This window comes from Antennarius striatus, chromosome 2 (genome assembly GCF_040054535.1).
Source record: "Antennarius striatus isolate MH-2024 chromosome 2, ASM4005453v1, whole genome shotgun sequence".
NCBI classification, from domain to species: Eukaryota; Metazoa; Chordata; class Actinopteri; order Lophiiformes; family Antennariidae; genus Antennarius; species Antennarius striatus.
Window position 1 is genome coordinate 7,292,646 of NC_090777.1, and position 26,844 is coordinate 7,319,489.

Consider the following 26,844-nt stretch of genomic DNA (forward strand, 5'->3'; position numbering starts at 1 on the left):
CTTCCACTTGGGTCCTTCTCATTCACACACATGTACTCTGTCTTACTGCAGCTAACCTTCGTTCCTCTCCTTTCCAGGAAAAACCTCCACCTCTCTAGCTTCTCGTCCACCTGTTCCCTGCTCTCACTGCAGATCACAATGTCATCTGCAAACATCATCATAGTCCATGGAGATTCCTATCTAACCTCGTCTGTCGGCCTGTCCATCACCACAGCGAATAAGGGGCTCAGAGCTGATCCCTGATGCAGTCCCACCTCCACCTTGAACTCCTCTGTCACACCCACAGCACACCTCACCACTGTCTTACAGTCCTCATACATGTCCTGCACTGCTCTAACATACTTCTCTGCCACTCCAGACTTCTTCATACAATACCACAGTTCCTCTCTGAGCACCCTGTCATAAGCTTTCTCCAGATCTACAAAAACAAAATGCAACTTTGTTTGGCCTTATCTGTACTTCTCTATCAACATCCTAAAAGCAAATAGCTTCCACTACTCTTTCCCATAACTTCATTGTATGGCTCATCAGGTTTATTCCTCTGTAGTTGCAACAACTCTGCATATGTCCCTTGTTCTTAAAAATGGGCACCAGCACACTTCTCCTCCGTTCCTCAGGCATCTTCTCACTATCTAAGATCCTGTTGAACAACCCTGTCAGAAACTCTACTGCCACCTCTCCTAGACACTTCAAAACCCTGCTCACGTCATCCTGACTAATCTTTTAAACATCCTGGTCCACAGCAGTCACCTCTTCTTTTCTTTGTTCTCTCTCATTTTCCACGTTCATCAACTCTTCAAAGTACTCTTTCCATCTTCCCATCACACTACTGGCACCTGTCAGTAGACTTCTGTCCCTATCCTTAATCACACTGACCTGCTGCACGTCCTTCACATCTCTATCTGTCTTGCCAACCGGTATAGATCAGTCTCTCCCTCCTTACTGTCCAACCTAGCATACAAGTCATCATAAGCCCCTTGTTTGGCCTTTGCTACCTCTACCTTCACCTTACGCTGCATCACCCTGTACTCCTGTCCACTCTCCTCAGTCCTCTCAGTGTCCCACTTCCTCTTAGCTAACCTCTTTCTCTGTATACACTCCTGTACCTCCTCATTCCACCACCAAGTCTCCTTATCTACTTTCCTTCCAGATGACACACCAAGTACTCTCCTACCTGTCTCCCTGATCACATTACCTGTAGTTGTCCAGTCATCTGGAAGCACCTCCTTGCCACCCAGAGCCTGTCTTAACTCCTTCCTAAAAGTCATGCAACACTCTTCTTTTTTTAGCTTCCACCATTTCGTCTCCTGCTCTGCCTTTGCCCTCTTCATCTTCTTCACCACCAGAGTCATTCTACACAACACCATCCTATGCTGTTTGGCTACACTCTCACCTACCACTACTTTGCAGTCACTGATCTCCTTCAGGTTACACCGTCTACACAAGATGTAGTCTACCTGTGTTCTCCTACCACCACTCTTATAGGTCACCCTATGTTCCTGCCTCTTCTGGAAGAAAGTATTCACTACTGCCTGTTCCATCCTTTTTGCAAAGTCAACTACCATCTGTCCTTCTGCATTCCTCTCCTGGATACCAAACCTGTCCATCACTTCCTCATCACCTCTGTTACCTGCATCAACATGTCCATTGAAGTCTGCACCAATGACAACTCTCTCACTTCTAGGTATGCTCTGCATCACTTCATCAAAGTCCAACCAGAATTTCTCCTTCTCCTCCAGCTCACATCCTACCTGTGGAGCATACCCACTAACAATGTTGAACATCACACCTTCTATTTCTAGCTTCAGACTCATCACTCTATCCGACACTCTTTTTACCTCCAGGACATTCCTCACAAACTCCTCCTTCAAGATAACTCATACTCCATTTCTCTTCCCATCTACACCATGATAGAACAACTTGAACCCTGCTCCTAAACTTCTAGCCTTGCTACCTTTCCACCTGCTCTCCTGGACACACAGTATGTCTACCTTCCTCCTCTGCATCATGTCAACCAACTCTCTACCTTTTCCTACCATAGTTCCAACATTCAACGTCCCTACTCTTAGTCCTATACTCTTGGCGCTCCCCGTCTTTTTCTTTGTGCGAACGTACTTTCCTCCTCTCCTTCTTCGACCAACAGTAATCCAATTTCCACCAACGCCCTGTAGGTCAACAGCGCCGATGGCGGTTGTTGTTAACCCGGGCCTCGGCCGATCCGGTATGGAAGTCATAGGTGTGATTCGCATGTTTGATTTGGCAAAAGTTTTATGCTGGATGCCCTTCCTGATGCAACCCTCTGTATTAATCCGGGCTTGGGACCGCTACAATAAGACACTGGCTTGTGCCCTCTTGCGGCTACATTAATAGCATTTATATTAATAGCATTATATTAATAGCATTAATTTATATTAATAGCATTAATAGCATTTTTTAGACTAATTAAGTTTAAAGTGGGTTTTTCCAGTGCCACAGTAGTTGGGATGTAGTGATCAGTCAGTCAGTCAAATTTTATAAATAGAATTGTTGAAAGTTCCTTATGTTTTGCTGTGGAATCGTAGCCGGTTACCGGTGCCGTCAGACAGCAGGTTCACTGAGAACGGCACTTCGGTGACGCCCCTTGACTACCTTGTTAGGGGGCATAGGCTCAAGTGCCTTATAAGGGTGCCCCTGGTGGGGTAATGTGGAATGACTTCCAGCCAGACTGCCAGCTTTTTTTCAGCGATCATGTTTTTAACCAATATTAATATGAATATTAATCCATATATAAGGTGCATCAGATTATAAGGTGCACTGCGGGTTTATGAGAAAATTATAGTTTGTGTGCGCCAAGTGCTGAAAATACTGTAAAAAAAAATGTGCCAGAGCAATAGTAATCCTGCAGATAAAGCTATAAACCTATCAAATGAGCAATAGCAAAAGTTGCGAATTGGGAAGACTTTGTAATATATCATTGTATTTTTGTGTTTCTTTCAGGACTGGCGAGATCGTTACATTCACGAAAACTACACACACATCATAAAAGACAAGCTGATCGAAACTGTGAGTGACATTAGAGATTTATCTTTATAAACATATGAGTCGTTTGAACTGGACAGTGGAACATGATTGACTACTTAGATTATTTCATTGATAAACATATACAGTATTTGTCAACCTTATGCAGTTTCACTGACTTTGAATTTACTGATGATATATAATATACACTACTCAAACCAAAATAAAGGGAACACTTAAACAACACAATATAACTCCAAGTCAACCACACTTCTGTGAAATCTGTCCACTTACGAAGCAACACTGATTGACAATCAATTTCACATACTGTTTTGCAAATATAATGGACAACAGGTGGAAATTACGGGCAATTGGCAAGACACACCCAATAAATGAGTGGTTCTGCAGGTGGTGACCACAGATCATTTCTTAGTTCTGATGCTGTGTAGCTGATGTTTTGATCACTTTTGAATGCTGGTGGTGCTTTCACTCTAATGGCAGTGTTTTTGTTTGTGTGCATCCTTTGTGTGTGATGCACCTTTTTTGACAGGGACGCACGATTGTCAGACAGCCTGTGTCCCTGTGACGCAAGCTTTAAATGCACTCTGGAGCAGATTCCTACTTACTGGTTCCGCAGCGCGTCCGTTTCATGATCAGGGCAGAAAGATGACTCTTGAGACAATGATTGAAGTTCATGGTACTTTACTTAACAGAGCTCTGGGTCGTTCTCCAATACAACAAACATCCGTGCATGTGATATGAGAAGGACAAGTTCTCATCTCAAGACAGTGGTTTATGTACTACTATTCAAGACAGGCATGACATCACATGACTCCTTTACTGGGATGCAATTACTAGTAAATTTAATGGGATAGTCTTAGAAACAGATGGTGAATGCATAATAATCTCAAGGTCCACAAGCCACTGGGGCGGCAGTGGCTCAGTGGTAAAGCGGGCGGTAGAGCGGGTCGTCCTATGATTTAAGATCGGCGGTTCGATTCCCACTCCCGCCCCAAAAAAATACCCAAAGGTGAGCTGACAGTGGGAGGTGTCAGCTCACCTCTGGAGCACTGCCGAGGCACCCTTGAGCAAGGTGCTGTCCCCTTTACAAATTGCTAATTTGAGGCGCAACAAGAAGGAGCTGCCTGCCACTCTACCTCCCCTGCATGCCTACAGGCCCCCCTGTGTGTGTGTGTGTGTGTGTGTGTGTGTGTGTGTGTGTGTGTGTGTGTGTGTGTGTGTGTGTGTGTGTGTGTGTTCGTGTGTGATACAGGGGCCTGTACTCACAAATATATATGTATGCATGCGTTTGAATCATTAGCTGGATTGTAAGTTCTTAATTTGCCTTCGGGGATCAAACCAGTATATAAAACTAAAAATAAATAAAATAAACTATGTCTTCAAAGGCTAGGAAACTGAGCTTATTCAGCAGGTGTTGATTGTATCTTATGCGAGGACCTTATCTACAGTTCAAAAAAAGAACAAAGTGTTTGTGTGTGTGTATGGGATAAATTCTGTGGAAGGGGTTCAACTAAAGTTCTTCTAACCCTAAAGGTTTAAAGGTCTAGATAATGTTTACTTCCAGTATCCTGTGTAATAAACCTGAGCAATAAACCTTAGCAACAACCCTAGGGAAAGATACCTAAGGGTAAGATAATGATCAAAGGGTATAAATGTTATTTCCTTGTAAATGAAACTAATATTCCGTCAACTTCCATTCAACAAAAATATTCACTATTTTTCCATTTCTCCACTTAAATTTTGAACCCTGAAATCGACATTGTTTTGATCTTGTGTGAATTTCTCGGTAGTTTCTCGTCACCTGTGTGATTCTGTCTTATGAAAATCGACCAAACAGCAACACGTCTGCTCGTTTTACACGCTGCTGTGAGTGAGGAGTTAGTTAGACCCTCCAGAGCAAGTATAAGCGACAGGAGAGTCCTGTTGGGTTTCTCTGTCTGTTAAAGCACTTTTGAATGTCTGCCGATGTGATTAAGCGCAATACAGATAAAGGTTGATTGATTTATTGATTATCACATGCCTCCGAAAAAGATGCACAAGTTGGAGAAAAAGCAAGTGACAATGAGTGTTCTTTTATTAAAAAAACAAATCAAAAGTTAATGAAGAAAAAGAGACAGATATTACTGAAAGATATTACTGAAATGTGTGTGGCTCTGTCAGCTTGGTGCAGTGTCCAAAGGAGAATATATGAATTATAGGCAAAGAAAACTATTGAGTGAAAAGCAAAAGTGAAAAAAAACACCAACTGTTTTACATATTTATTTCTAAAACTGTTTTTAATGACTGCCAGGCTGTAACATTTTAATAAAACTAATATATAATTTTACTCTTTTTTACGTAAACAATTATGTTATTAATAAAAAGTTAAAATTAACAATTTCTTTACCTTTATTGCACTGTTGGCAAAACTCAATCCTTGTGTACGCTTCTACTGTATATTCTGTTATTACTTTTGGGATGCATACATGTCATGTTGGGATGCACAGATTTTTCTTGAACCACATCCCAGGGATGCACTACTTTCTTGAGGTAAAATGAACTCTGTAGTGGTAGCATGAGACGGAGTCTACAACCCACACAAATGACTCAGGTAGTGCAGCTCATCCATGATGGCACATCAATGCAAACTATGGCAAGAAGGTTGGCTTTGTCTATCAGCACATTGTCCAGAGCATGGAGATGCTACCAGGAGACAGGCCGGTACATCAGGTGCTACCTCCTTCTTTGTCCAAAGGTGTTTAAGTTAATCCACTGGACTTTAAGAAAGTTCTTGAAGACATTTCGTCTCTCATCCAAGAGACTTCTTCAGTTCTGAAGGTGTAGGGTCTTGTCCCAGCTTATTAACCCTGAGGGGTGTGGTCACTGCTATTCACATTCCAACGACAGTCGTGAAACCCGTCTGGCTACACATATAAAATGTAGCATCATTCCTTGGGTCAGAAAACCTTAAAATCTGCACTGCAGCATCTTCGGCATCCAGTGGTCACGTGGGCATCATACATCATTGGCAACATACTTAGCTTGGCAGCCATAGAACACAATGCGATCAACAAAGCGTTAAACCCGATAAATGTCATGGTTACCTCAGAGGTGAACGGTTTTGTCAACACAACAGGACGAAAACACAAAGACAAGGACATAGCCTTCTTTAGAATACCTTCTGGGAAGCTAGGAAATGGAGAGAATGAATAAACCGGGTCAAAATGACCAAGGAACCGAGAGTCTGTCATGAGCACTTTACCTCAGAGGATTTCCAAAAAGATTTGAAGGTAAGATCATTTTCAGACAACCCATAGTATTTATTCTGAATTCCCAAGGTTTAGTGGATAAGAGCTATTGGAGGTACTGTATAAATGTTTTTATGACCAGATTATCGTGCGATTATGGCACTCGCGAAAAGTAAACAATATCAAAAGTGATAGACAGGTAATTTTACTGAGAAGATCTGTGACACTGAAATAAAAGATACAAAAACAGCATGTCAGGTCATGATGCCTATGCATTCAAAAATACAAGACATATTAATATAAACTAGAGATGTTATTAATTCCACACAGTCCAACAGTAACAAATGGCAGCTAGCTCGATGCTAACATAATATGAAAAAAATTTTGAGCATGGGGTCAGCTTTGAAGCGCAATTAACTTTTCCATACACACAATAAACCAAAACGGGACATTATAACTAGTTGGATATCTCTCTCAGAATCTGATTCAGATGAAGCCACCTGGGATGAGTTGCTAGATGTCCAAACTCCCATCCTCCACATGATAATTTTACGGGATAATTACCCCCCAGGTGGGTTTACAGGGAACTCGTCCTCGGCATCCGATGATGATGACATGATTTTAGGCGATAAATAATAGTGAAAATGTCGGCTTGTTACATTGTCGCTTGCTTTATATGCATTGATATGGATTCACCCCAGTGTCTACGATTGCGTCACTTCCGCTGTCATCGCGGGCTCCATAACTTATGATAAATTTTGTTTTTCTAAGTCCCCATTGCTCATAAAAAAATAAAAATGCCACCAAGCCTTTTTTTTTCTTACATACCTCAGATACAGACCTGGTTCATTTTGACTTTACTGTGCCTTTAAAGGACAATACAGTATTTTCCGCACTATAAGGCGCACTGGACTATATGGCGCACCCTCAATAATTCGTTTGTTTTATAATTTATTTCATATATAAGGCGCACCGGATTATAAGTCGCACACAATAAAAAAGAAATACAATTAATTTGATAAACTGCAGCGGCTGTAGTTACACAATCCATCCACTAGATAGAGCCGTGCTGCTCAGGCAGTCATGATTGCATTCATGACTTTCTGACTGCCATTGAATGGCCCCTATTGTTATGTCAATAAGCCATTGTGAGCCTCATCAAGGAAACCTGATCACTTTGCCATCTTAGAAAGAAGTCAACACGCACATTAAAAAACCTGACATTAAATTTATTACAAGTGCAGTCAGTGCGAACAGAGCGGATTATTTCCTGATCTGAAGTTCGAAGCAGATATTTAAGCTCCGACGTTCGTCTTCGTTTATCAATTAAATATTATTATGATCGATCGGTAGTCCAGTCGGAGGTGAGGTAAGCTATTTGCTGCTGTGTGTCCTAAACAACTTATTAACCAGTTTTTAATGTCAGGCTGCTAATTTACTGGCAAATATGACGCTGTTTTACTCCTAGAACTGACTTTAACATCGGTGTCTCACCGCCGTGAATCTCACAGCACGTCGCTGCCAGACAGAGTACACAAGACTGATAGTGCCCCTCCACCGCCCGCCCAGAGCTATCAACTACATTTGTAAATCATTTGCAGCACACCAGACACCTTTGTCTAGCAGTGACTCTGCTCTTGAAATTTCAGAAAATGCTGGAAGTTCAGCTTTGAGGGTCTTTCACTCACCTTTATGCCAGTTTCTCCGTGTGTTTCCACAGACTAATAGAATGGACCGTCACTAGATTCCAGATCAGAGTCAGAGAATCAGAGTCTTTAATTGTCATGCTGACACACGTTTACGTATGACAGTAAGAAATATGTCTCTGAAGGTCCCAGTAAGCCCAGTCGATAAATAAGATAAATAGGATAAGTTAAGTAAAGATAGGTTAAAATGTAAGATAAATAAGAGAACAGAGAAAAGTTAAGAATGCTAGATATACGGTATAAAGTGTAAATTGAAAAGTGTCTGAACAGCAACATCTATTTACAGTGTAGCAGCTTAAGTATGTGGGTGCTCCATCTATTGCACCTACTGAAGCATCATGTTGCACCAGATCCCCGTGTGTCTGTGGTGACACTCGGGGCGTCATGAGGGTGACTACAGAGCACCACAGGAGTTCAGCTGTCTAACAGCCTCTGGAAAGAAGATGTTCCTCAACCTGGTGGTCCTGCTCCAGATGCTCTGTAGTCTCTTGCCTGAGGGGAGGGGTTGGAACAGACAGTGTGCTGGGTGGGTGGAGTCTCTCATGATGTGGGTGGCCCTCCTTCTACACCTACTTGTGTAGATTTCTGTGGTGGTAGGTAGGCCACCTACCTACAGTCCTCTGTGCAGCCTTCACCACCCTCTGCAGAGCTTTCCTGTCTGCTGCAGAGCAGCTGCCGTGCCACACAGTGATGCTGGTGGTGAGGATGCTCTCCACCGCTCCCCTGTAGAAGGCCTTCAGGACGGGACCCTCCAGTCCAGCACGCCTCAGCTTCCTGAGGAAGTAGAGCCGCTGGTGGGCCTTCCTGAGCAGGTAGGAGGTGTTACAGCTCCAGGTGAGGTCCTCAGTGAGTTGAACCCCAAGTACCTGTAGCTGGAGACCACCTCCACAGCTGCTCCTCCAATGTGCAGGGGGGGAGGGGAATGACTTTTCCTCCTGAAGTCAACCACCATCTACTTGGTCTTCCCCACGTTGATGCAGAGGTTGTCGCGTCTGCACCAGTGCACCAGGTGCTCCACCTCCTCTCTGTATTTGGACTCATCGTTGTTGTGGATGCATCCCACCACAACTGTGTCGTCTGCGAACTTTACAACATGACAGCTCGGGTGTTTTGCTGAGCAGTCATACGGCAGTAGGGTGAACAGGAGGGGGCTGAGCACGCAACCCTGTGGGGAGCCGGTGCTGAGGGTGATGGGGGAGGAGACCGTGTTGTTGATCCTGACAGTCTGTGATCTGTCTGCCAGGAAGTCCAGGACCCAGTTCCCTGTGGTGGCAGACAATCCCAGCTCTAACAGTTTCTGCACCAGAGTCTGGGGGATGATGGTGTTGAACGCGGAGGTAAAATCCAGGAAGAGCAGGCGGATGTAGGAGTCCTTGCTCTCCAGATGGGTGAGGGAAGTGTGGACCACAGAGGAGATGACGTCGTCGGTGGAGCGGTTCCTCCTGTAGGCATATTGGTGGGGGTCCACCGTAATGTCTATGGAGTCCTTTATGTGTGCCATGACCAGCTTCTCAAAGCACTTCATGACTATCGGGGTGAGGGCCACCGGCCGATAGTCATTCAGCTCCTTCACCGAGGGGCCTTTGTGGACCGGGACAATGGTGTCGGATTTCAGGCAGCTGGGGACCATTGCTAGCTGCAGTGAGGTGTTAAAGATGTCTGTTAATACCTCTGCTAGCTGGTGGGAACAGTCCTTCAGTACTCTCCCTGGGACGCCGTCGGGGCCTGCAGCCTTGCGAGGATTGATCTTTTGCAAGGTCCTCCTCACATACTCTGTGGTCACACTGAGGGGCGTGTCGTCGGGGGGGGGGGGGTGTTAGTTTGGTGCTTGGGGGGATGTTGGGGTCCTCAAAGCGGGCATAAAATTTATTGAGGGCATCTGCTAGGGAGGGGTCTGTTGGGCCCTGTGCATTCCTGGTGTTAAAGTTAGCGATGCACTTGATGCCCTTCCACATGCCCCGTGGGTCCCCTGAGGTCAGGTGACCCTGAATCTTTTGAGAATAAGTGGATTTGGCCTCCTTTATTCCCTTATCCAGAGCCCTCCTCGCTGCCCTTAGTGCCCCTGCCCCCCCCCCCCTGAAAGCAGCATCCCTGGCCTTCAGCAGAGCTCTCACCTCTGTATTCAGCCAGTGCTTCTGGTTCGGGTAGACGATGATTGTTCTGGTGTTAGTCACGATGTGACTAACACCAGGAGTGTGTCCGTCAGTTTAACTAGGTTGAAGTCTCCAGCTACCGCGTAAAACGCCTCCGGGTGCCTGGTCTGCAGTGAGCTGATGGTGTCGTGCAGCTCACGTAAGGCTTCGTTACTGCTATCGTGAGCATTAGCACCCGGCGGAATGTAAACAATGGTGACAGCACAATGGCATTTTTAAGACCAATTAAGTTTAAAGTGGGTTATTTCCGACGCCAAATAGTTAGGAAATACTGAGATCAGTCAGTCAGTCAAAGTTTATTAATAGAATTGTTGAAAATTCCTTATGTTTTGCTACGTAATCACCGGTGCTCCTACAGTCTGCTCTACCGTCTGAGAGCAGCTCAGTCTGAGCTGGGACTTTGGTGACGCCCCTTGATTACCGTTGTTAGGGGGCGTAGGCCCCAGTGCCTTGTGAGGGGGCTCCTCTGGTGGCGGAGTGCAGCATGACTGCCGGCCAGACTGCCGGCTTTTTTTCAGCGATCATGTTTTTAACCAATATTAATATGAATATCAATCCATATATAAAATGCACCGGATTATAAGGCGCACTACGGGTTTATGAGAAAATTTTAGGCTTTTAGGTGCGCCTTATAGTGCGGAAAATATGGTACGTCAAAGTTGGATCAGCCTGTAGTGTGTTTTTCGGCTTTAATTTTGAGTAAAACTCCAAATCCAGACCTCCATGGGTTGACTCATTCGATTTTCATTGATAATTTTTGTGTGATTTTGTTGTCAGCGCATTCAACCATGGAAAGAAAAAAGTCATGAAAATTTTTCATTCATTCAGATCTACAACATGTTACTTTAGTGTTCCCTTTATTTTTTATTTTTAATAACTGTTTGTGTGCAAGTGTGTGTGTGTGTGTGTGTGTGTGTGTGTGTGTGTGTGTGTGTGTGTGTGTGTGTGTGTGTGTGTGTGTGTGTGTGTGTGTGTGTGTGCGCACTTCTGTTTATCTTTTATGTTCTTGTATCTTATGTCATTTTGTTTGATGTCTTCTGTCTCAGCCTTGTCCTGATGTATACTGGTTCCCAGTTTTTTCTGACATTGCCTGCAATCACCTCGTTGAAGAAATGGAATACTTTGGCAAGTGGTCAGGAGGACGCAATGTGGTATGTTGTCAAATGGGTTTTTGCTGGGGCGGAAGGTGTATTTTTAGTGTTCATATCCTACTGCGCTGCTTGCATCACTGTTTTTGTAGATGTGTAAGTATTTTTCTTTCTCTTCATAAAGTAAATGATTAAAAGTTGCCATGGAAAATACTGCTTTCTGCATTTTATTTTAAATTTAACCCTGAACAAGAAAATTAATTTTCGGATGTGAGGCTCCAGTTGCGCTGGTAACAGTTGCACAGGACAGATGGAGCGGGAACTTATGCATGACATGTAATGCATATGTTAACAGGTAGTAGCTTGGTCTGAGCATTGGGTCATCTTAAAGAGGTAGTTTGCAAACCAATTTTTGACTGAATATTTTTAGTGCCAGTAACTAAATCCATCCGTACAGATCAGAGCATCATGTTGAAGAAAATGCTGATCTTCCATTTCATCTCATGTTTTTGGACGAGTTACTTTTTTGTACTTGACCAACATTATTTGCCATGAATACATGCTGTAATTTTTTTGAAATTGCATTTAAATTATCAAGTTTTCTTGATGATTAATTGATTGAAATTTCCATCTACAAATGTATTTTCTTGTTTGTAGGACCCCAGAATCCAGGGTGGCTATGAGAATGTTCCTACAGTTGATATCCACATGGATCAAATTAATTTTGAAAAGGAATGGCACAAATTCCTGCTGGAGTACATAGCTCCGATAACAGAGAAACTGTATCCTGGTTATTATACCAAGGTAAGATGTGTGATCAATGGTGGAACCACCAAGTGGCCTATCTGCCAGTCAGCTGTGGACCAGGAAGTAGCAAAGATTAATCAGGATGAAGTGAGGAGGGCATTGAAGAGGATGAATAGTGCAAAGGCACTCGGTCCTGATGATATACCTGTGGAGGTACGGAAGTGTCCAGGAGAGGTGGCAGTAGAGTTTCTGACTGGGTTGTTCAACAGGATTTTGGATAGTGAGAAGATGCCTGAGGAATGGAGAAGTGTGCTGGTGCCCATTTTTATGAACAAGAGAGATGTCCAGAGTTTTGGCAACTACAGAGGAATAAAGCTGATGAGCCATACAATAAAGTTATGGGAAAGAATAGTAGAAGCTAGACTAAGAGCAGCAGTGAGAATTTGTGAGCAGCATTATTGTTTCATGCCAAAAAAAGAGTACTGCAGATGCAGCATTTGCTTTGAGGATGTTGATATAGAAGGACAGAGAAAGCCAGAGGGAGCTGCACTGTGTTTTTGTAGATCTGGCGAAAGCTTATGACAGGGTTCCCAGAGAGGAACTGTGGCATTGTATAAGGACATCTGGAGTGGCATAGAAGAATGTTAGAGTTAGCATCACTTGAATTAGAGATGACTTTGAAGCTCATTTAACTGTTCAGAATGTCACCAAGAAGCGTTCCGGAAGACTACGGACATTGGCCAGCCCCACAGAGGAAGAAATAGTTCTGGAAATGTTTCAAAGCCAAGAAAGTCTGTGCAGCAACTTGTCGTGAGGAAGGGGCGTTCTGAACAGTTCAATCAGCTTCCAACTCATTTCTAATTCAAGCAATGGTAACTCTTGCTGGTTCTTTTTGAAACCCCCTCCTAAATTGTCTTTCCATTTTAACTGCATTTTCATACTTCCAGTAGCATTTTAAAATGAATTTTCTTTCTTTGAAGTTTAGTCTTGTTGCCATCTTTGACTTCAGTACATTTAATCTGTAAATTTAATCTGTAAATAACAATTTAGTTATCAGCTTCTAAAGGCTTTATACAATTATTGGGACACCCTGTATATTTAAATAGGACAGTTTTTTCTTTGGTGGAGGGGATTTGTGCTCGTCCAGGGGGCAGAGCAGGGAGGGAGCTGAGCCTCCTGACTGCCTGGTGAAAGAAACTGTCCTTGAGCCTGCTGGTTTTGGCCTGCAGACTCTCAATGGTGCCTCTGTAAAAGGTGAGCATAATGGGGGGTGGGGCTCTTGCTCTCCTCAGTTTGCAGAGGAAGTAGAGGCTCTGTTGGGCTTTTTTGGCCAGCGATGCAGTGTTGCGGCCCCAGAACAGGTCCTCAGAGATGTGCACACCCAGGAACTTGGTGCTGCTGACCCTTTCCACTGCAGCACCGTCGATGGTTAGTGGAGCATGCTGGATGCGAGTTCTCCTTAAGTCCACAACAATCTCCTTCATCTTCTCGTTTTGGCTGGACCTCATTTTGATATGCTAATGCAGAGATCAACGTGTATTTCTCCACTCTTCAATACACAATCTGGTCCTTAGTGTGCCCTCTTCTGTGTTGTTGTATCCCCAGGATCTCCCCTCACAATTCGTCAGCACAGTGTGCTAGTTCCTCCAAACTAGCTTCTCTCATTGTGTACTGTATGTGCTGAAGGTTCCCATGACTAATGGTCTCTGGGTTTGAGGTCCAGTCATCACGGTGTTCTCCCCAACGAGGAGACCAGCCCCACTGTCCACTGCAATGTTCCTGTGGACTCTTGTTTCTGGAAATGATTTTGTTCTCCATGAACAAAAATAAGTTACCGTGTTTGAGCTAAATCATGAAAATGACAAACATTGCTGTCATACTGTCACTGACAATAAATGATCCAACTGCAGTTTCACCTCTTCCTTCCACACATTCTCTTCAGACAGCATGCAGAGGATAGAAGCAGAAGCATGAGATTGTCTGATTGATACTTCTGAAATTCAAAAAAACTCCAAGAAGGCTTTACCTAATATGTTATAAAGGGTTTGGTCGTTGGCGCTATTGTATATTTTTAACTATTGGTTAGATCACTGTGAAATATCGTAAACAATGATATTGGACAAGATGATTGTCATGTTGTAGTTCTCAACAATTAAAATTAAATGCAGAGGAGATGGCAAGAAATAAAGGTGACATGACAGGTGCACAGGTTAACTGCATCTCAAGAACTGCTAACAGTAACTGCAAGAGAAATGCACAGACCCTGTTGTAATGATTGTAATGAACTGCACAAATGATTACATAATCTCTGTGTTTTACAGGCTCAATTCGACTTGGCCTTTGTAGTTAGATACAAACCAGATGAGCAGCCTTCTTTGAAGCCACACCATGATGCCTCCACATTTACTATAAACATTGCACTTAATCAGCTGGGCCTTGATTACCAGGTGAGGATGTTTAAAGGTTCACAGAAATATGTTATCTACAAGGGACTGTCACTAAAAAACAGGACCTGTGATTAAGTAACAAATAATATTTACCAGGCGACACAGTGCTGCAGTGGGAGGCGCTTACACCGCACAGCAAGGTGGTTCCCGTTTGTATGGTGATGAGAGAATAATTATACAGTATTTACCAAAAATGTGATCCCATTATCTATGTAACCTTTCATATCAAACATATACAACTTTGAATGGATTTTAATTGTACAAATACCTTCTTCTTTTCCCTTCGGCTTTTCCCTTCAGGGGTTGCCACCGCGAATCAATTGCCTCCATCAAACCCTGTCTTCTGCATCCTCCTCTGTCACACCAACTACCTTCATGTCGTCTTTCACTACATTCATAAACATCATCTTTGGTCTTCCTCTAGGCCTCCTACCTTGCAGTTCAAAACTCAACATCCTTCTACCAATATATTCAGTATCTCTCCTCTAGACAAGTCCAAACCATCTTAGTCTGCCCTCTGATGTACTCATTCCTGATCCTATCCATCCTGGTCACTCCCTAAGAGAACCCCAGCATCTTCATCTCTGCTCCCTCCAGCACTGTCTCCTGTCTTTTCCTCAGTGACACTGTCTCTAGACCAAACAACATCCCTGGTCTCACCACAGTTTTGTACACCTTTCATTTTAGCTGAAACTCTTCTATCACACATCACACCTGACACTTTCCTCCACCCGTACCATCCTGCCTGTAGACTCTTTTTCACTCCTTTTCCACACTCTCCATTGCTCTGGACTGTTGACCCTAAGTACTTAAAATCCTCCACCTTCTTGATCTCTTCTCCCTGTAACCTCACTCTTCCACTTGGGGCCCTCTCATTCACACTTGTACTCTGTCTTACTTGCAGCTAATCTTCATTCCTCTCCTTTCCACGACAGACTTCCACCTCTCTGGTTTCTCCTCCACCTGTTCCCTGCTCTCACTACGGAACACAAAGTCATCTGCAAATGTCATAGTCCATGGGGATTCCTATCTGACTTCATCTGTCAGCCTGTCCATCACCATAGCGAACAAGAAGGGGCTCAAAGCTGATCTCTGATGCAGTCCCACCTCCACCTTGAACTCCTCTGTCACACCTACAGCACACCTCACCGCTGTCTTACAGTCCTCATACATGTCCTGCACCGCTCTAACATACAGTACTTCTCTGCCACTCCAGACTTCCTCATACAATACCACAGTTCCTCTCTGGGCACCCTGTCATAAGCTTTCTCCAGATCTACAAAAACACAATGCAGCTCCCTCTGGCCTTCTCTGTACTTCTCTATCAACATTCTCAAAGCAAATACTGCATTTGCAGTACTCGTTTTTGGCAAGAAACAATACTACTGCTCACAAATGCTCACTTATGGCCTTAGTTTAGCTTCAACTAGTCTTTCCCGTAACTTCATTGTATGGCTCATCAGATTTATTCCTCTGTAGTTGCCACAACTCTGGACATCTCCCTTGTTCTTAAAAATGGGCACCAGCACACTTCTCCATTCCTCAGGCATCTTCTCACTATCTAAGATCCTGTTGAACAACCCAGTCAGAAACTCTACTGCCACCTCTCCTAGACATGTCCATACCTCCACAGGTTTATCATCAGGACCGACTGCCTTTCCACTCTTCATCCTCTTCAATGTCCCCCTCACTTCATCTTGACTAACCTTTGTTACTTCCTGGTCCACAGCAGTCACCTCTTCTATTCTCATTTTCCTCATTAATCAACTCTTCAAAGCACTCTTTCCATCTTCCCATCACATTACTGGCACCTGGCAATACACTTCCTTCCCTATCCTCAATCACCCTAACCTGTTGCACATCCTTCCAATCTCTATCTCTCTGTCTTGCTAACCTGTATAGATCAGTCTCTCCCTCCTTACTGTCCAACCTAGCATATACAAGTCTTCATAAGCCCTTTGTTTGGCCTTTGCTACCCCCACTTTCATCTTACACTGCATCTCCCTGTACTATTGTCTTTTCACCTCAGTCCTCTCAGTGTCCCACTTCTTCTTAGCTAACCTCTTCCTCTGTATACACTCCTGTATCTCCTCATTCCACCACCAGGTCTCCTTACCTTCTTTCCTTCCAGATGACACACCAAGTACTTTCCTACCTGTCTCTCTGGTCACATTGGCTGTAGTCATCTGGAAACACCTGCTGACCACCCAGAGCCTGTCTTAACTCCCTCCTCAAAGTCATGCAACCCTCTTCCTTTTTCAGCTTCCACCATTTTGTCCTCTGCTTTGCCTTTGTCCTCTTCATCTTCCTCACCACCAGAGTCATTCTACACACCATCCACCATCCTATGCTGTTTGGCCACACTCTGGTCTACCACTACTTTACAGTCACTGATCTCCTTCAGATTACACCATCTGCACAAGATCTAGTCTACCTGTGTGCTCCTACCTCCACTCTTATAGGTCACCCTTTGTTCTTGCACCTTCTGGAAGAAAGTATTCACTGTAGCCATTTTCATCCTTTTTGCAACGTCAACCACCATCTGTCCTTCTGCATTCCTCTCCTGGATACCAAACCTGTCAATCATCCCCTCATCACCATTGTTCGTTGCACCAACAGGTCCACTGAAGTCTGCACCAATGACATGCTCTATAGATATGCTCTACACCACTTCATCAAAGTCTGACCAGAATTTGTCCTTCTCCTCCAGCTCACATCCTACCTGTGGAACATACCCACTAACAATATTGAACATCACACCTTCGGTTTGTAGCTTCAGACTCATCACTCTATCTGACACTCTTTTTTACCTCCAGGACATTCCTAACAAACTCCTCCAAGATAAGTCCAACTCCATGTTTCTTCCTATCTACACCATGATAGAACAACTTGAACCCTGCTCCTAAAATTCTAACCTTGCTACCTTTTTACCTTGTCTCCTGGACACACAGTATGTCTACCTTCCTCCTCTGCATTATGTCAACCAACTCTCTACCTTTTCCTGTCATAGTTCCAGCATTCGACATCCCTACTCTCATTCCTATACTATTGGCGTTCCTCTTCTCTCTCTTCCTACAAACACACTTTCCTCCTCTCCTTCTTCGACCAACAGTAGTCCAATTTCCATCGGCACCCTGTAGGTGAACACCATCGATGGTGGTTGTTGTTAACCTGGGCTTCAACCTATCCGGTATGGAAGTCATAGATTTGATTTGCATGTTTGATTTGGCAAAAGATTTACGTTGGATGTACTTCCTGACACAGCCCTCTGTATATATATACACTGCATATATATACTGTATACAGTTGTGTTCAAAATAATAGCAGTCCAACATGAATTACCTGTTTTTGGTAGAAATTATATTACTGCGTGGCAAATAATTTACCAGTTGCTGTAGTAGGGTCATAGAAAACCAACAAAGCCAACATTCATGATATGTATGCTCCTCAGTCTGTGTAATTGAATAATGAATTGAAGGGCCGTGTTGAAATAATAGCAGTGTGGAGTTCAATTAGTGAAGTCATTCAATCTGTGAAAAAACAGGTGTCAATCAGGTGGCCCTTATTTAAGGATGAAGCCAGCACATGTTGCTCATGCATTTCTCTCTGAAAACCTGAAAAAAAAGGTTGTTCCAGACATTGTTCAGAAGAAAAACATACTTTGATTTAAATGTTGATTAATGAAGGGAAAACATATAAAGAAGTGCAGAAAATGATGGGCTGCTCGGCTAAAATGATATCCAGTGCTTTAAAATGGAAAGCAAAACCAGAGAAACGTGGAAGAAAACGGAAGACTACCATTCGAATGGATCGAAGAATAGCCAGAATGGTGAAAACTCAGCTCCAGGATGATCAAAGACAGTCTGAAGTTACTCACTGTGAGTACTGCGACAATTAGAAGACGCCTGTGTGAAGCTAATCTATCAGCAAAAAGCCCCCGCAAAGCCCCACTGTTAAAAAAAGACTTGTGCTGAAGAGGTTACAATTTGCCAAAGAACACATTAACTGGCCAAAAGAGAAATGGAGAAACATTTTGTGGACGGATGAGAGTAAGATTGTTCTCTTTGGGTCTAAGGGCCGCTGACAGTTTGTCAGACGACCCCCAAATACTGAATTCAAGCCGCAGTATACTCTGAAGATAGTGAAGCATGGTGGTGCATGCATCATGATATGAGGATGTTTCTCTTATTATGGTGTATGGCCTATTTATCGCTTACCAGGGATCATGGATCATTTTGGATACATCCAAATACTTGAAGAGGTCATGTTGCCTTATGCTGAAGAGGAAATGCCCTTGAAATGGGTGTTTCAACAAGACAACGACCCCAAACACACCAGTAAGCGAGCAGCTTCTTGGTTCCAGACCAACAAAATTAAAGTCATGGAGTGGCCAGCCCAATTCCCGGACCTTAATCCGATAGAAAACTTGTGGGGTGACATTAAAAGTGCTGTTTCTAAGGCAAAACCAAGAAATGTATAGGAATTATGGAACGTTGTCAAATCATCCTGAGCTGGAATACCTGTTCACAGATGCCAGAAGTAGGTCGACTCCATGCAACACAGATGTGAAGCGGTTCTCGGAAACAGTGGCTATACAACTAAATATTAGTTTAGTGATTCATAGGAATGTAGCCGCAAGAGGACACAAGCCAGTGTCTTATTGTGCCGGTCCCAAGCCCGGATAAATACAGAGGGTTGCGTCAGGAAGGGCATCCGGCTTAAAACTTTTGCCTAATCAAAGATGCGAATCAAACCTATGACTTCCATACCGGATCGGTCGAGGCCCGGGTTAACAACGACCGCCATCGGCGCTGTTGACCTACATGGCGCCGGTGGAAATTGGATTTACAGTGTCACTGAAGAAAAGACAGGAGAAAGAGCTGGAGGTAGCAGAGATGAAGATGCTGAGGTTCTCTCTGGGAGTGACCAGGAAGGATAGGATCAGGAATGAGTACATCAGAGGGACAGGACATGTTAGAGGTTTTGGAGATAAAGTCAGAGAGGCCAGACTGAGATGGTTTGGACATGGCCTAGAGGAAGACCAAAGAGGAGGTTTATGGATGTAATGAGGGAAGACATGAAGATAGTTGGTGTGAGAGAAGAGGATTCAAAAGACAGGGCTAGATGGAGGAAATTGATTCGCTGTGGCGACCCCTGAAGGGAAAAGCCGAAAGGAAAAGAAGAAGAAGAAGAAGATTCATAGGAATGCTGAATCCTGGATATTTTCCAGTTTATACAGTAAATATTTGAGTTTGTAAAGTAAAAAGCAGACACTGCTAATTTTTTGAACACAACTGTATATATTCATATATATATATATATATATATATATATATATATATATATATATATATTTCATATACAGTGATCCCTTGTTACTCGCGGTTAATGCGTTCCAGGAACCAACCGCAAAAAAGAAATTCCGCAATACAGCGACAGGAAAAGGAACGTTTATGAACCGTCCCCATACTGATATTTAATCACCTTTTGTCTGTATTACCCTTTCTCACACTTTATAGACTGTTTAAAGCAATTTTGTGTCTCACGGAAGTGCACTGCGTTCCAAGACTCACAGAACACAGCACACTTCCAGATGCCATCAGCCAATAGAATGTGTGTACAGTATAACGTGACTACATACTAAAAATCTGCAATTAGGTGAAGCCAGACATGTTGATGTGCGAATGCGTGAGGGATTACTGTATAAATAATTTTTAGAATTTTAAAAATCCGCAATGTAGTGAAGCCGCACATCTTAAAGCACAAATAAGCGAGGGAATACTGTAGATAGATAGATAGATACTTTATTAATCCCGGAGGAAATTGTATATATCCACTGCTCAGGCATTACATAACAAATAATACTGGATAAATACCAGGAGAAAAAGAAACACTGACATCACAGGACATACCACAAGACATACACTATACTAACAGACACATGCAGCACTAACAGGACTTATATACTAAACTATAACTAAAATATAAAAAGTATAAAATTAAAATATAAACAGTATAGAATTGAATTAAAATATAAAACAGTATAAAAATATAAACAGTATAAAATTAAACTAAATTAAATCCATTCAACCCCGTGGTGACCTCGCCACCTCCCCCCCGCTCCTCCTGAGAGAGTCATTGTACCCCCTGATGGCACAGGGCACGAAGGAGGACCTCAGCCTCTCTGTGGAGGCGCTGTGTGACAGCAGTCTGCCGCTGAAGGTGCTTCTCTGCTGGGAGACGGTGGTGTGTAGGGGGTGCTGTACGCTTATTTTTGAAAATATCAGTTTTCATAACACAAATATTATATAAAATTGGAATCAGAATGGAATCAGTACAATATGACATTTTCTTCCTGTCAATATTTCTACCACATGGTGGTTAAAACCTTACATTTATGTAATTTCTATAGATAGATCATTCTTCACCCTGACAGACCTATGCAACGACTGTATCATTGCAGCCGCTGCATTAAATATAATGGAAGTCTGTCTGTCTCACGTTCCGTCCTTCCCTCACTCATGAACAAGACCCCAAGTTACTTGAACTCCTCTACTTTGGCCAGTGACTCCGCACCGAATTGGAGAGGGCAAACCACTTTTTGTGGTTCAGAATCATGGCCTTGGATTGGAGGTGCTGATCCTCATCTCACTTGCGTCACAATCTGCAAACCACTGCAAACTGCCCAAGTAGACGCTAAAGGGCCAGGTATGAGGCCAACAGTACACCATCCACAAAAAGCATTTTGGCTACCCCTAGGAATTCTGTCCATGAAGATTATGAACAGAATTAGACATAAGGGGCAGCTCTACTGAACATGCCCCTACAACAAATCTGACTCACTGCCAGCAATTCAAACTGAGCTCCAGCTTTAGTCATACAGTGATCAGATTAGCAAAGGGCCCTGAACTCTATACTTCTATAGCTCTTTTCTTAAATATTATTTAAAAAAGGGAACTCGATACTTTCTTACATTATTTTGTGTAATAAAAGCAACAGAATACACAGAAAATTACTGCATTACCCATAAGAGCAATTAGGTCGTAACTGGAATAAATAGATATTAATTAATAGTTTGGGGTTTTATGATGACCAGTAAGATTTTATGTGATCTTTTGTAAACTCCTGCAGTTTAAATCAATCTTCATGGAAGATGACCCTGACTGTGAACTTTTTAAACAAGGATAAAATTCATTAAACCACCCTGTGTTCCTCTCAGATGAAATTTTGTGTTCTTTTGTGACTGCAGGGTGGTGGATGTAGGTTTCTCCGTTATGACTGCTCCGTTCAGGCCCCTCGTAAAGGCTGGGCACTTATGCACCCAGGCCGCCTCACCCACTATCATGAAGGCCTACCGACTACCACTGGTATCAGGTACATTGCAGTGTCCTTTGTGGATCCATAAACTCCAAAAGTTGATGCCCGCTGATCCACACCAAACACGTCACAGGCCACATCCCAGTCGCTTTCTATTATCTGATGTTGAGTGTTGACTGTACCTGTATAATTTTTTTCGTCTGCTTCTTTTAATAATTGTATGTATGTTTAAATAATTAAACTTTTGACTTGATAAATCATCAGCAATAGAATATTTTTTTAACCTTTACAATGTATTTAACAAGAACAGAGGCTGAGTGGGAGAGTACATTGCTTTGAACATGTCATCATCAAGTTTGATTAGTATATGTTCAAAGTTGCACTACAATCATTTAATCAGAAACCTTTTATTGTCATTATACAGTACAAGTACCATACAATAAAATTTTGTTCACACATCCTGGCTAGATTAAATGGTTATACAAAAATACACAATTCTTTGTTGAAGCAGGCTGCTTCAATTTTTTTGTCATATTTTGACAATTACGTGACAGTCCTGTTGTGTTCCCAGGACTGCAAAACTTAATGAGTAAAACCTGAAGAAACTCAAAAATAGATTATTAAACTGGCAAAAGCAGCCAGCGATCTCAAGGTTTCAAAGGCAAATGTGTTTGCAAGCACAAACTAGTCACACAGTTTACATGCTTTAAATATGAATGTCGAATTTGTGAACTCCCTACAACATATTTGTGCAACAGAATACACACAACTCCGTTCTCTGGAAAAGGTAGATTTTAATTTTGATCCAATTTAAAATGAAATTAATTTAAAATGTTCCTTTTTTTTAAACAACTTGTTTCTGTACGCTATCACAAATGTATCTTCAGGTATTATAATTGTTGTCTTTTACAATGCCACCATCAGTGAAAAATGAGCCACATTTGGAAGACTTCTATTTCTGAAAACTGCTTTGTGTTCCTCACATCAGATGACTGAATGACTTATTGTAAGATGCCAGGTTATGGTTGTTGAACAATTCGAAAACGAATTCAAGATTTAATTTAAAAATAAAAAGCAAAGAAAACACCACCTTCGGAATTTATGACAGCTTGCAGTCTCTGAGGCAAAATACACCTCATCCAACCTTCGCTGATTTCTTTTGCCAGATCAGCTTTGCAGGTTAGAGCCTTGTCATGAACCATGCCCTTTAGTTTTGACCACAGATTTTCATTTTGATTGTTCAGCAGACTGAACAATTTGTGGGCCATGACATTGACTTTTTCTCTTTTTTCAAGAAGAGTTTTTTGGTTTTTCTCCATGGCAAGATACATTATCATCCCAAAAAATGAATCATCCCTAAACATTTTTTCAAGTGGTGGATTAAAGATCCCAAGATGCCAATGTAAACTTGCATTTATTGGAGATGTAATTTGTTTATTTATTCAGTTTATTTTTGTTGTCTTTCCAGACATGTTATTACTACAGACTTCACTTTCATCAGTTTTGGAACATTAACAACAACATTCGAAAAGAAAAAAAAAAGGTTGACTGGTAGAAGCCATTGGCTTGTAAAATTCCCGTCCCCAGAATCAACAACATCTCTCTCATTGCAAAACATTATCAACCAAATGCATACATTTGCACGTCCCATTGAAATATTTTATTTTGCTACATTGTTGTTTTCTCAGCAATCCTTTCCTTTCCCCTGTCATGGTAGTCATAACATCTTGCATCTATTGACGACTAATCTGACTAGCGTTCACTGTCTCAGTTGCTGCACTAAGGTCACAGTGATATTTCTTCACAGGCATGACACATGTAGTTTAATAAGTCATTAACAGTGTAAGACTTAAACCATCATTTGTGTCAGAACTATAACCTTGCAAAGTCAAGTTTTTAAAAGCTTTTTTAAAGGCAGATAGATTTCCTAGATTCCTAACTTTGTTGTCAGGTTTGTTCGGGAGTTTGACACCAGTAAAATATAATGAAAATGTCTTTAGTGTAGTTCTTGCTTTCTCCTGTAAAAAAGCTGTGTTTCCTCTCAGTTGATAGCTGGATTCCTTATTCCTCAGCAACCCGTTCAATATTTACCTCATTCACCTCGAGCGGAGCCAGCTGAAGTGGCTCAGGCATCTGTTCCGTTTGCCTCCGGGACACCTCCCTGGGGAGGTGTTCCAGGCATGTCCTACCGGGAGGAGAACTAGAGGAATACCAAGGACATGCTGGAGGGATTATGTCTCTCGGCTGGCCTGGGAATGCCTCGGGTTCCCCCGGAGGAGCCGGAGGAGGTGTTTGGGGAGTGGGAAGTATGGGCATCCCTCCAGAGACTGTTGCCCCCGCGACCCAACCTTGGATAAGTGGTAGATGATGGATGGATGGACTGTGATATTAAAGGGACAGTAAACTCATTTTTAAGTGACATATATGTTGTTCATCATTATGAAAAATAGAAGAATTTTTTTTTTAGATGTCTAGCATCATCCCTTTGGTCATAAAACCTTCAAATCTACACTGCAGCAGCTTCCGCATCCAGTGGTTACGCGGGGGTCATACGTCATTGGCGACATACTTCTTTTCATCAGTCAGGGCAGCCATTAGAAAACAGTGCGATCACTGAAGCGATAAACCCGATAAAGAACAGGTTTACCCATTAAGTGAACGGTTTTGCCAACATAACAGGACAAAAACGCAAAGACAAGGACATATCCTGCAGGATAGCTTCTGGGAAGCTAGGAAGGAAATGGGGAAGGATAAACGGTCAAAATGACCAAAGATCCGAGGATCTGCCATGAGCACCCGGATGATTTCCAAATAGATAGGAAGGTAAGATCATTTTCGGACAATCCATAGTATTTGTTCTGAATTCCCAAGGTTTAGTGGATAGTTAATTAATGTCTGGAGCTACTCAAGATATTGTATAAATGTTTTTATTACCAGATTATTGCGCGATTATGGCACTCACGAAAAGTAAACAATATCAAAAGAGATGGACAGGTCAATTTAGTGAGAAGATCTGTGAAACTAAAATTAAAATATACAAAAACAGCATGTCATGTTCCGATTCTTATACATTTGTAAATACAAGACAAATTCATATAAACCACAGTTATTAATTCCACACAGTCAAACAGTAACAAATGGCGGCTGGCTCAATGCTAACATAATATGGAAAATCCCATTAACGGGCTAGCATGTTAGCATTGGTAGCACGATTAACTTTTCCATACACACAGTAAACCAAAACAGGACATTATAACTAGTTCGATATTTCTGTCAGAATCTGATTCAGATGAAGCGATCTGGGATGAGTTGCTAGATGTCGGCAAACTCTCATCCTCTGCATACATCTGTGTGATTACACCCCCAGGTGGGTTCACAGGGAACTCGTCCTCAGTAACCGATGACAATAACATGATTTTAGGCGATTTCCTGATAAATAATAGTGAAAATGTTTGCTCATTACGTTGTCACTTGTTTTACTGCTTGCTTAACCAGCATTGATACCACGATTGCATCACTTCTGATAAATTTCGTCCTTCTAAGTCCCCATTGCTTATAAAAAAATTAAAATGCCACCAAGTCTTTTTTTTTAACTTATGTACTTCAAATACAGACCTGGTTCATTTTGACTTTGCAGCTTTTTTTCCCGCAAATAACATATACATTTAGTTTTCGTTAGGCTCATTGATAATTTGTTTGTATCAAACCATAATTGCAGCTTCTCCAATTCCTCATTTACTGACTGGACTAATTTATGTGTGTCATTTCCTTTGCAAAGGATGGTTGTATCATCTGCGAAAAGAATCATTTTAAGGACATTGAAACCTTACATAAATCACTTATGTAGAGTATAAACAATGTTGGACCCAACACTGACCCCTGTGATACCCCACAAATGATGTCTAGTGTATTTGATGTCCTCCCTCCCAATGTGACATCAATTAGAATTTCATGATCAATTGTGTCAAAAGCTTTTTTGAGGTCAATAAAGATTCCTATGGAGTACATCTTTTGATCTATGGAATTAGTAATGACTTCTATTGTTTCTGTTTCACTCGCATCCCAATTTTTATATATTAGAACCACTTTAGCAATCTTTATTTTGTTAGGAAACACCCCAGTTTGAAATGATAAATTACATATGTGTGTGAAAGGTAACAGAATTCCATCCAGTATGTCCTAAATTAGTCTCATATCAAATCCATTCACATCAGTAGAAGTTTTTGCTATGCATTGGCTGACCAGATGTCTTATCTCTGTCGTTCACTGGCGCCAGAAACATTGACTTTGGGTTACTTCCTCTGATGTTGTCAAAATAATCCCAGTGCAAGTGTGAGATAGGAATGTTTTCTGCCAGCTCAGGCCTGACACACACAAAGAATTAATTAAATATATTAGCTACCTCATCCATGTCTTCTATTTTCATATTTTTAATATTAAAGTATTGTTGATAGGATGGTTTGGCCTTATTTTGTTTTATAACATTGCTTACTATATCCCATAGTTTTCTGGTGTAATTCTTATTTTCTGCTAGCAGATTAGTATTCTTTCTTGCAAGTTTTTATTATTACATTTAATTTATTTTTTGTATTTAGCCTCTGTTTGTTCTGTTCTTTGCTTGATAAACCTTTTATATTATGCATTCTTTTTTTCAACAGTCACGTAATCATCCATGGTTTTTTCACCCCTTTTTTTGGATGAATCTTCTTCCCCGGGCATTGCAAATTGTACAATTAACCATTTTTTCAATGAAGTAGTCATATGCACTGTTGACCTCATTAGAAGTGGAAACATCAGACCAGCTTTGAGTCATTAGGTCAGTTCTTAAAGCATCCATCCTTTCTTCAGTCTTGACTCTCTTGTAGAATGTTTGGACCTGTTCCTGACACACACTTTGCTACCAGTCATAGTTGGTAAATATTGGGAGCTGATCACTTATATCATTGATCAGCAGTCCGCTCATAGTCTCATTGAGCATAACATTGGTGAAGATATTATCAATCGAAGTAGCACTATGAGTCTACTTGGTCTAGTGATTAATGGCTGTAAACCAAATGTATATATAGTATTAATGAAGCTTTTAGTTTGTGCATTTTTGTTGGGGTTTAACAGATCACTGTTGATATCACGACATAAAAACA

The 26,844-nt window shown here is 42.0% G+C and overlaps 1 protein-coding gene across 6 annotated transcripts in view; it reads left to right on the forward strand.

The window, feature by feature from the left end:
* Positions 1–22,042, forward strand: part of plod1a (procollagen-lysine, 2-oxoglutarate 5-dioxygenase 1a) — a 93,125-nt gene extending 71,083 nt beyond the window's left edge. Inside the window, exons 15-19 of one of the 6 annotated variants that reach the window (XM_068329767.1) lie at positions 2,977–3,042; positions 11,151–11,255; positions 11,850–11,996; positions 14,261–14,386; positions 21,636–21,984. In XM_068329767.1, the coding sequence (XP_068185868.1) occupies positions 2,977–3,042; positions 11,151–11,255; positions 11,850–11,996; positions 14,261–14,386; positions 21,636–21,791 (600 nt within the window). In that variant the 3' untranslated portion in view covers positions 21,792–21,984. Of the gene's footprint in view, positions 1–2,976; positions 3,043–11,150; positions 11,256–11,849; positions 11,997–14,260; positions 14,387–21,635 lie in introns of all 6 variants that reach the window. The other 5 variants (XM_068329782.1, XM_068329801.1, XM_068329775.1 and 2 more) reach the window with 5 other exon arrangements.
* Positions 22,043–26,844: the final 4,802 nt, after the last annotated feature.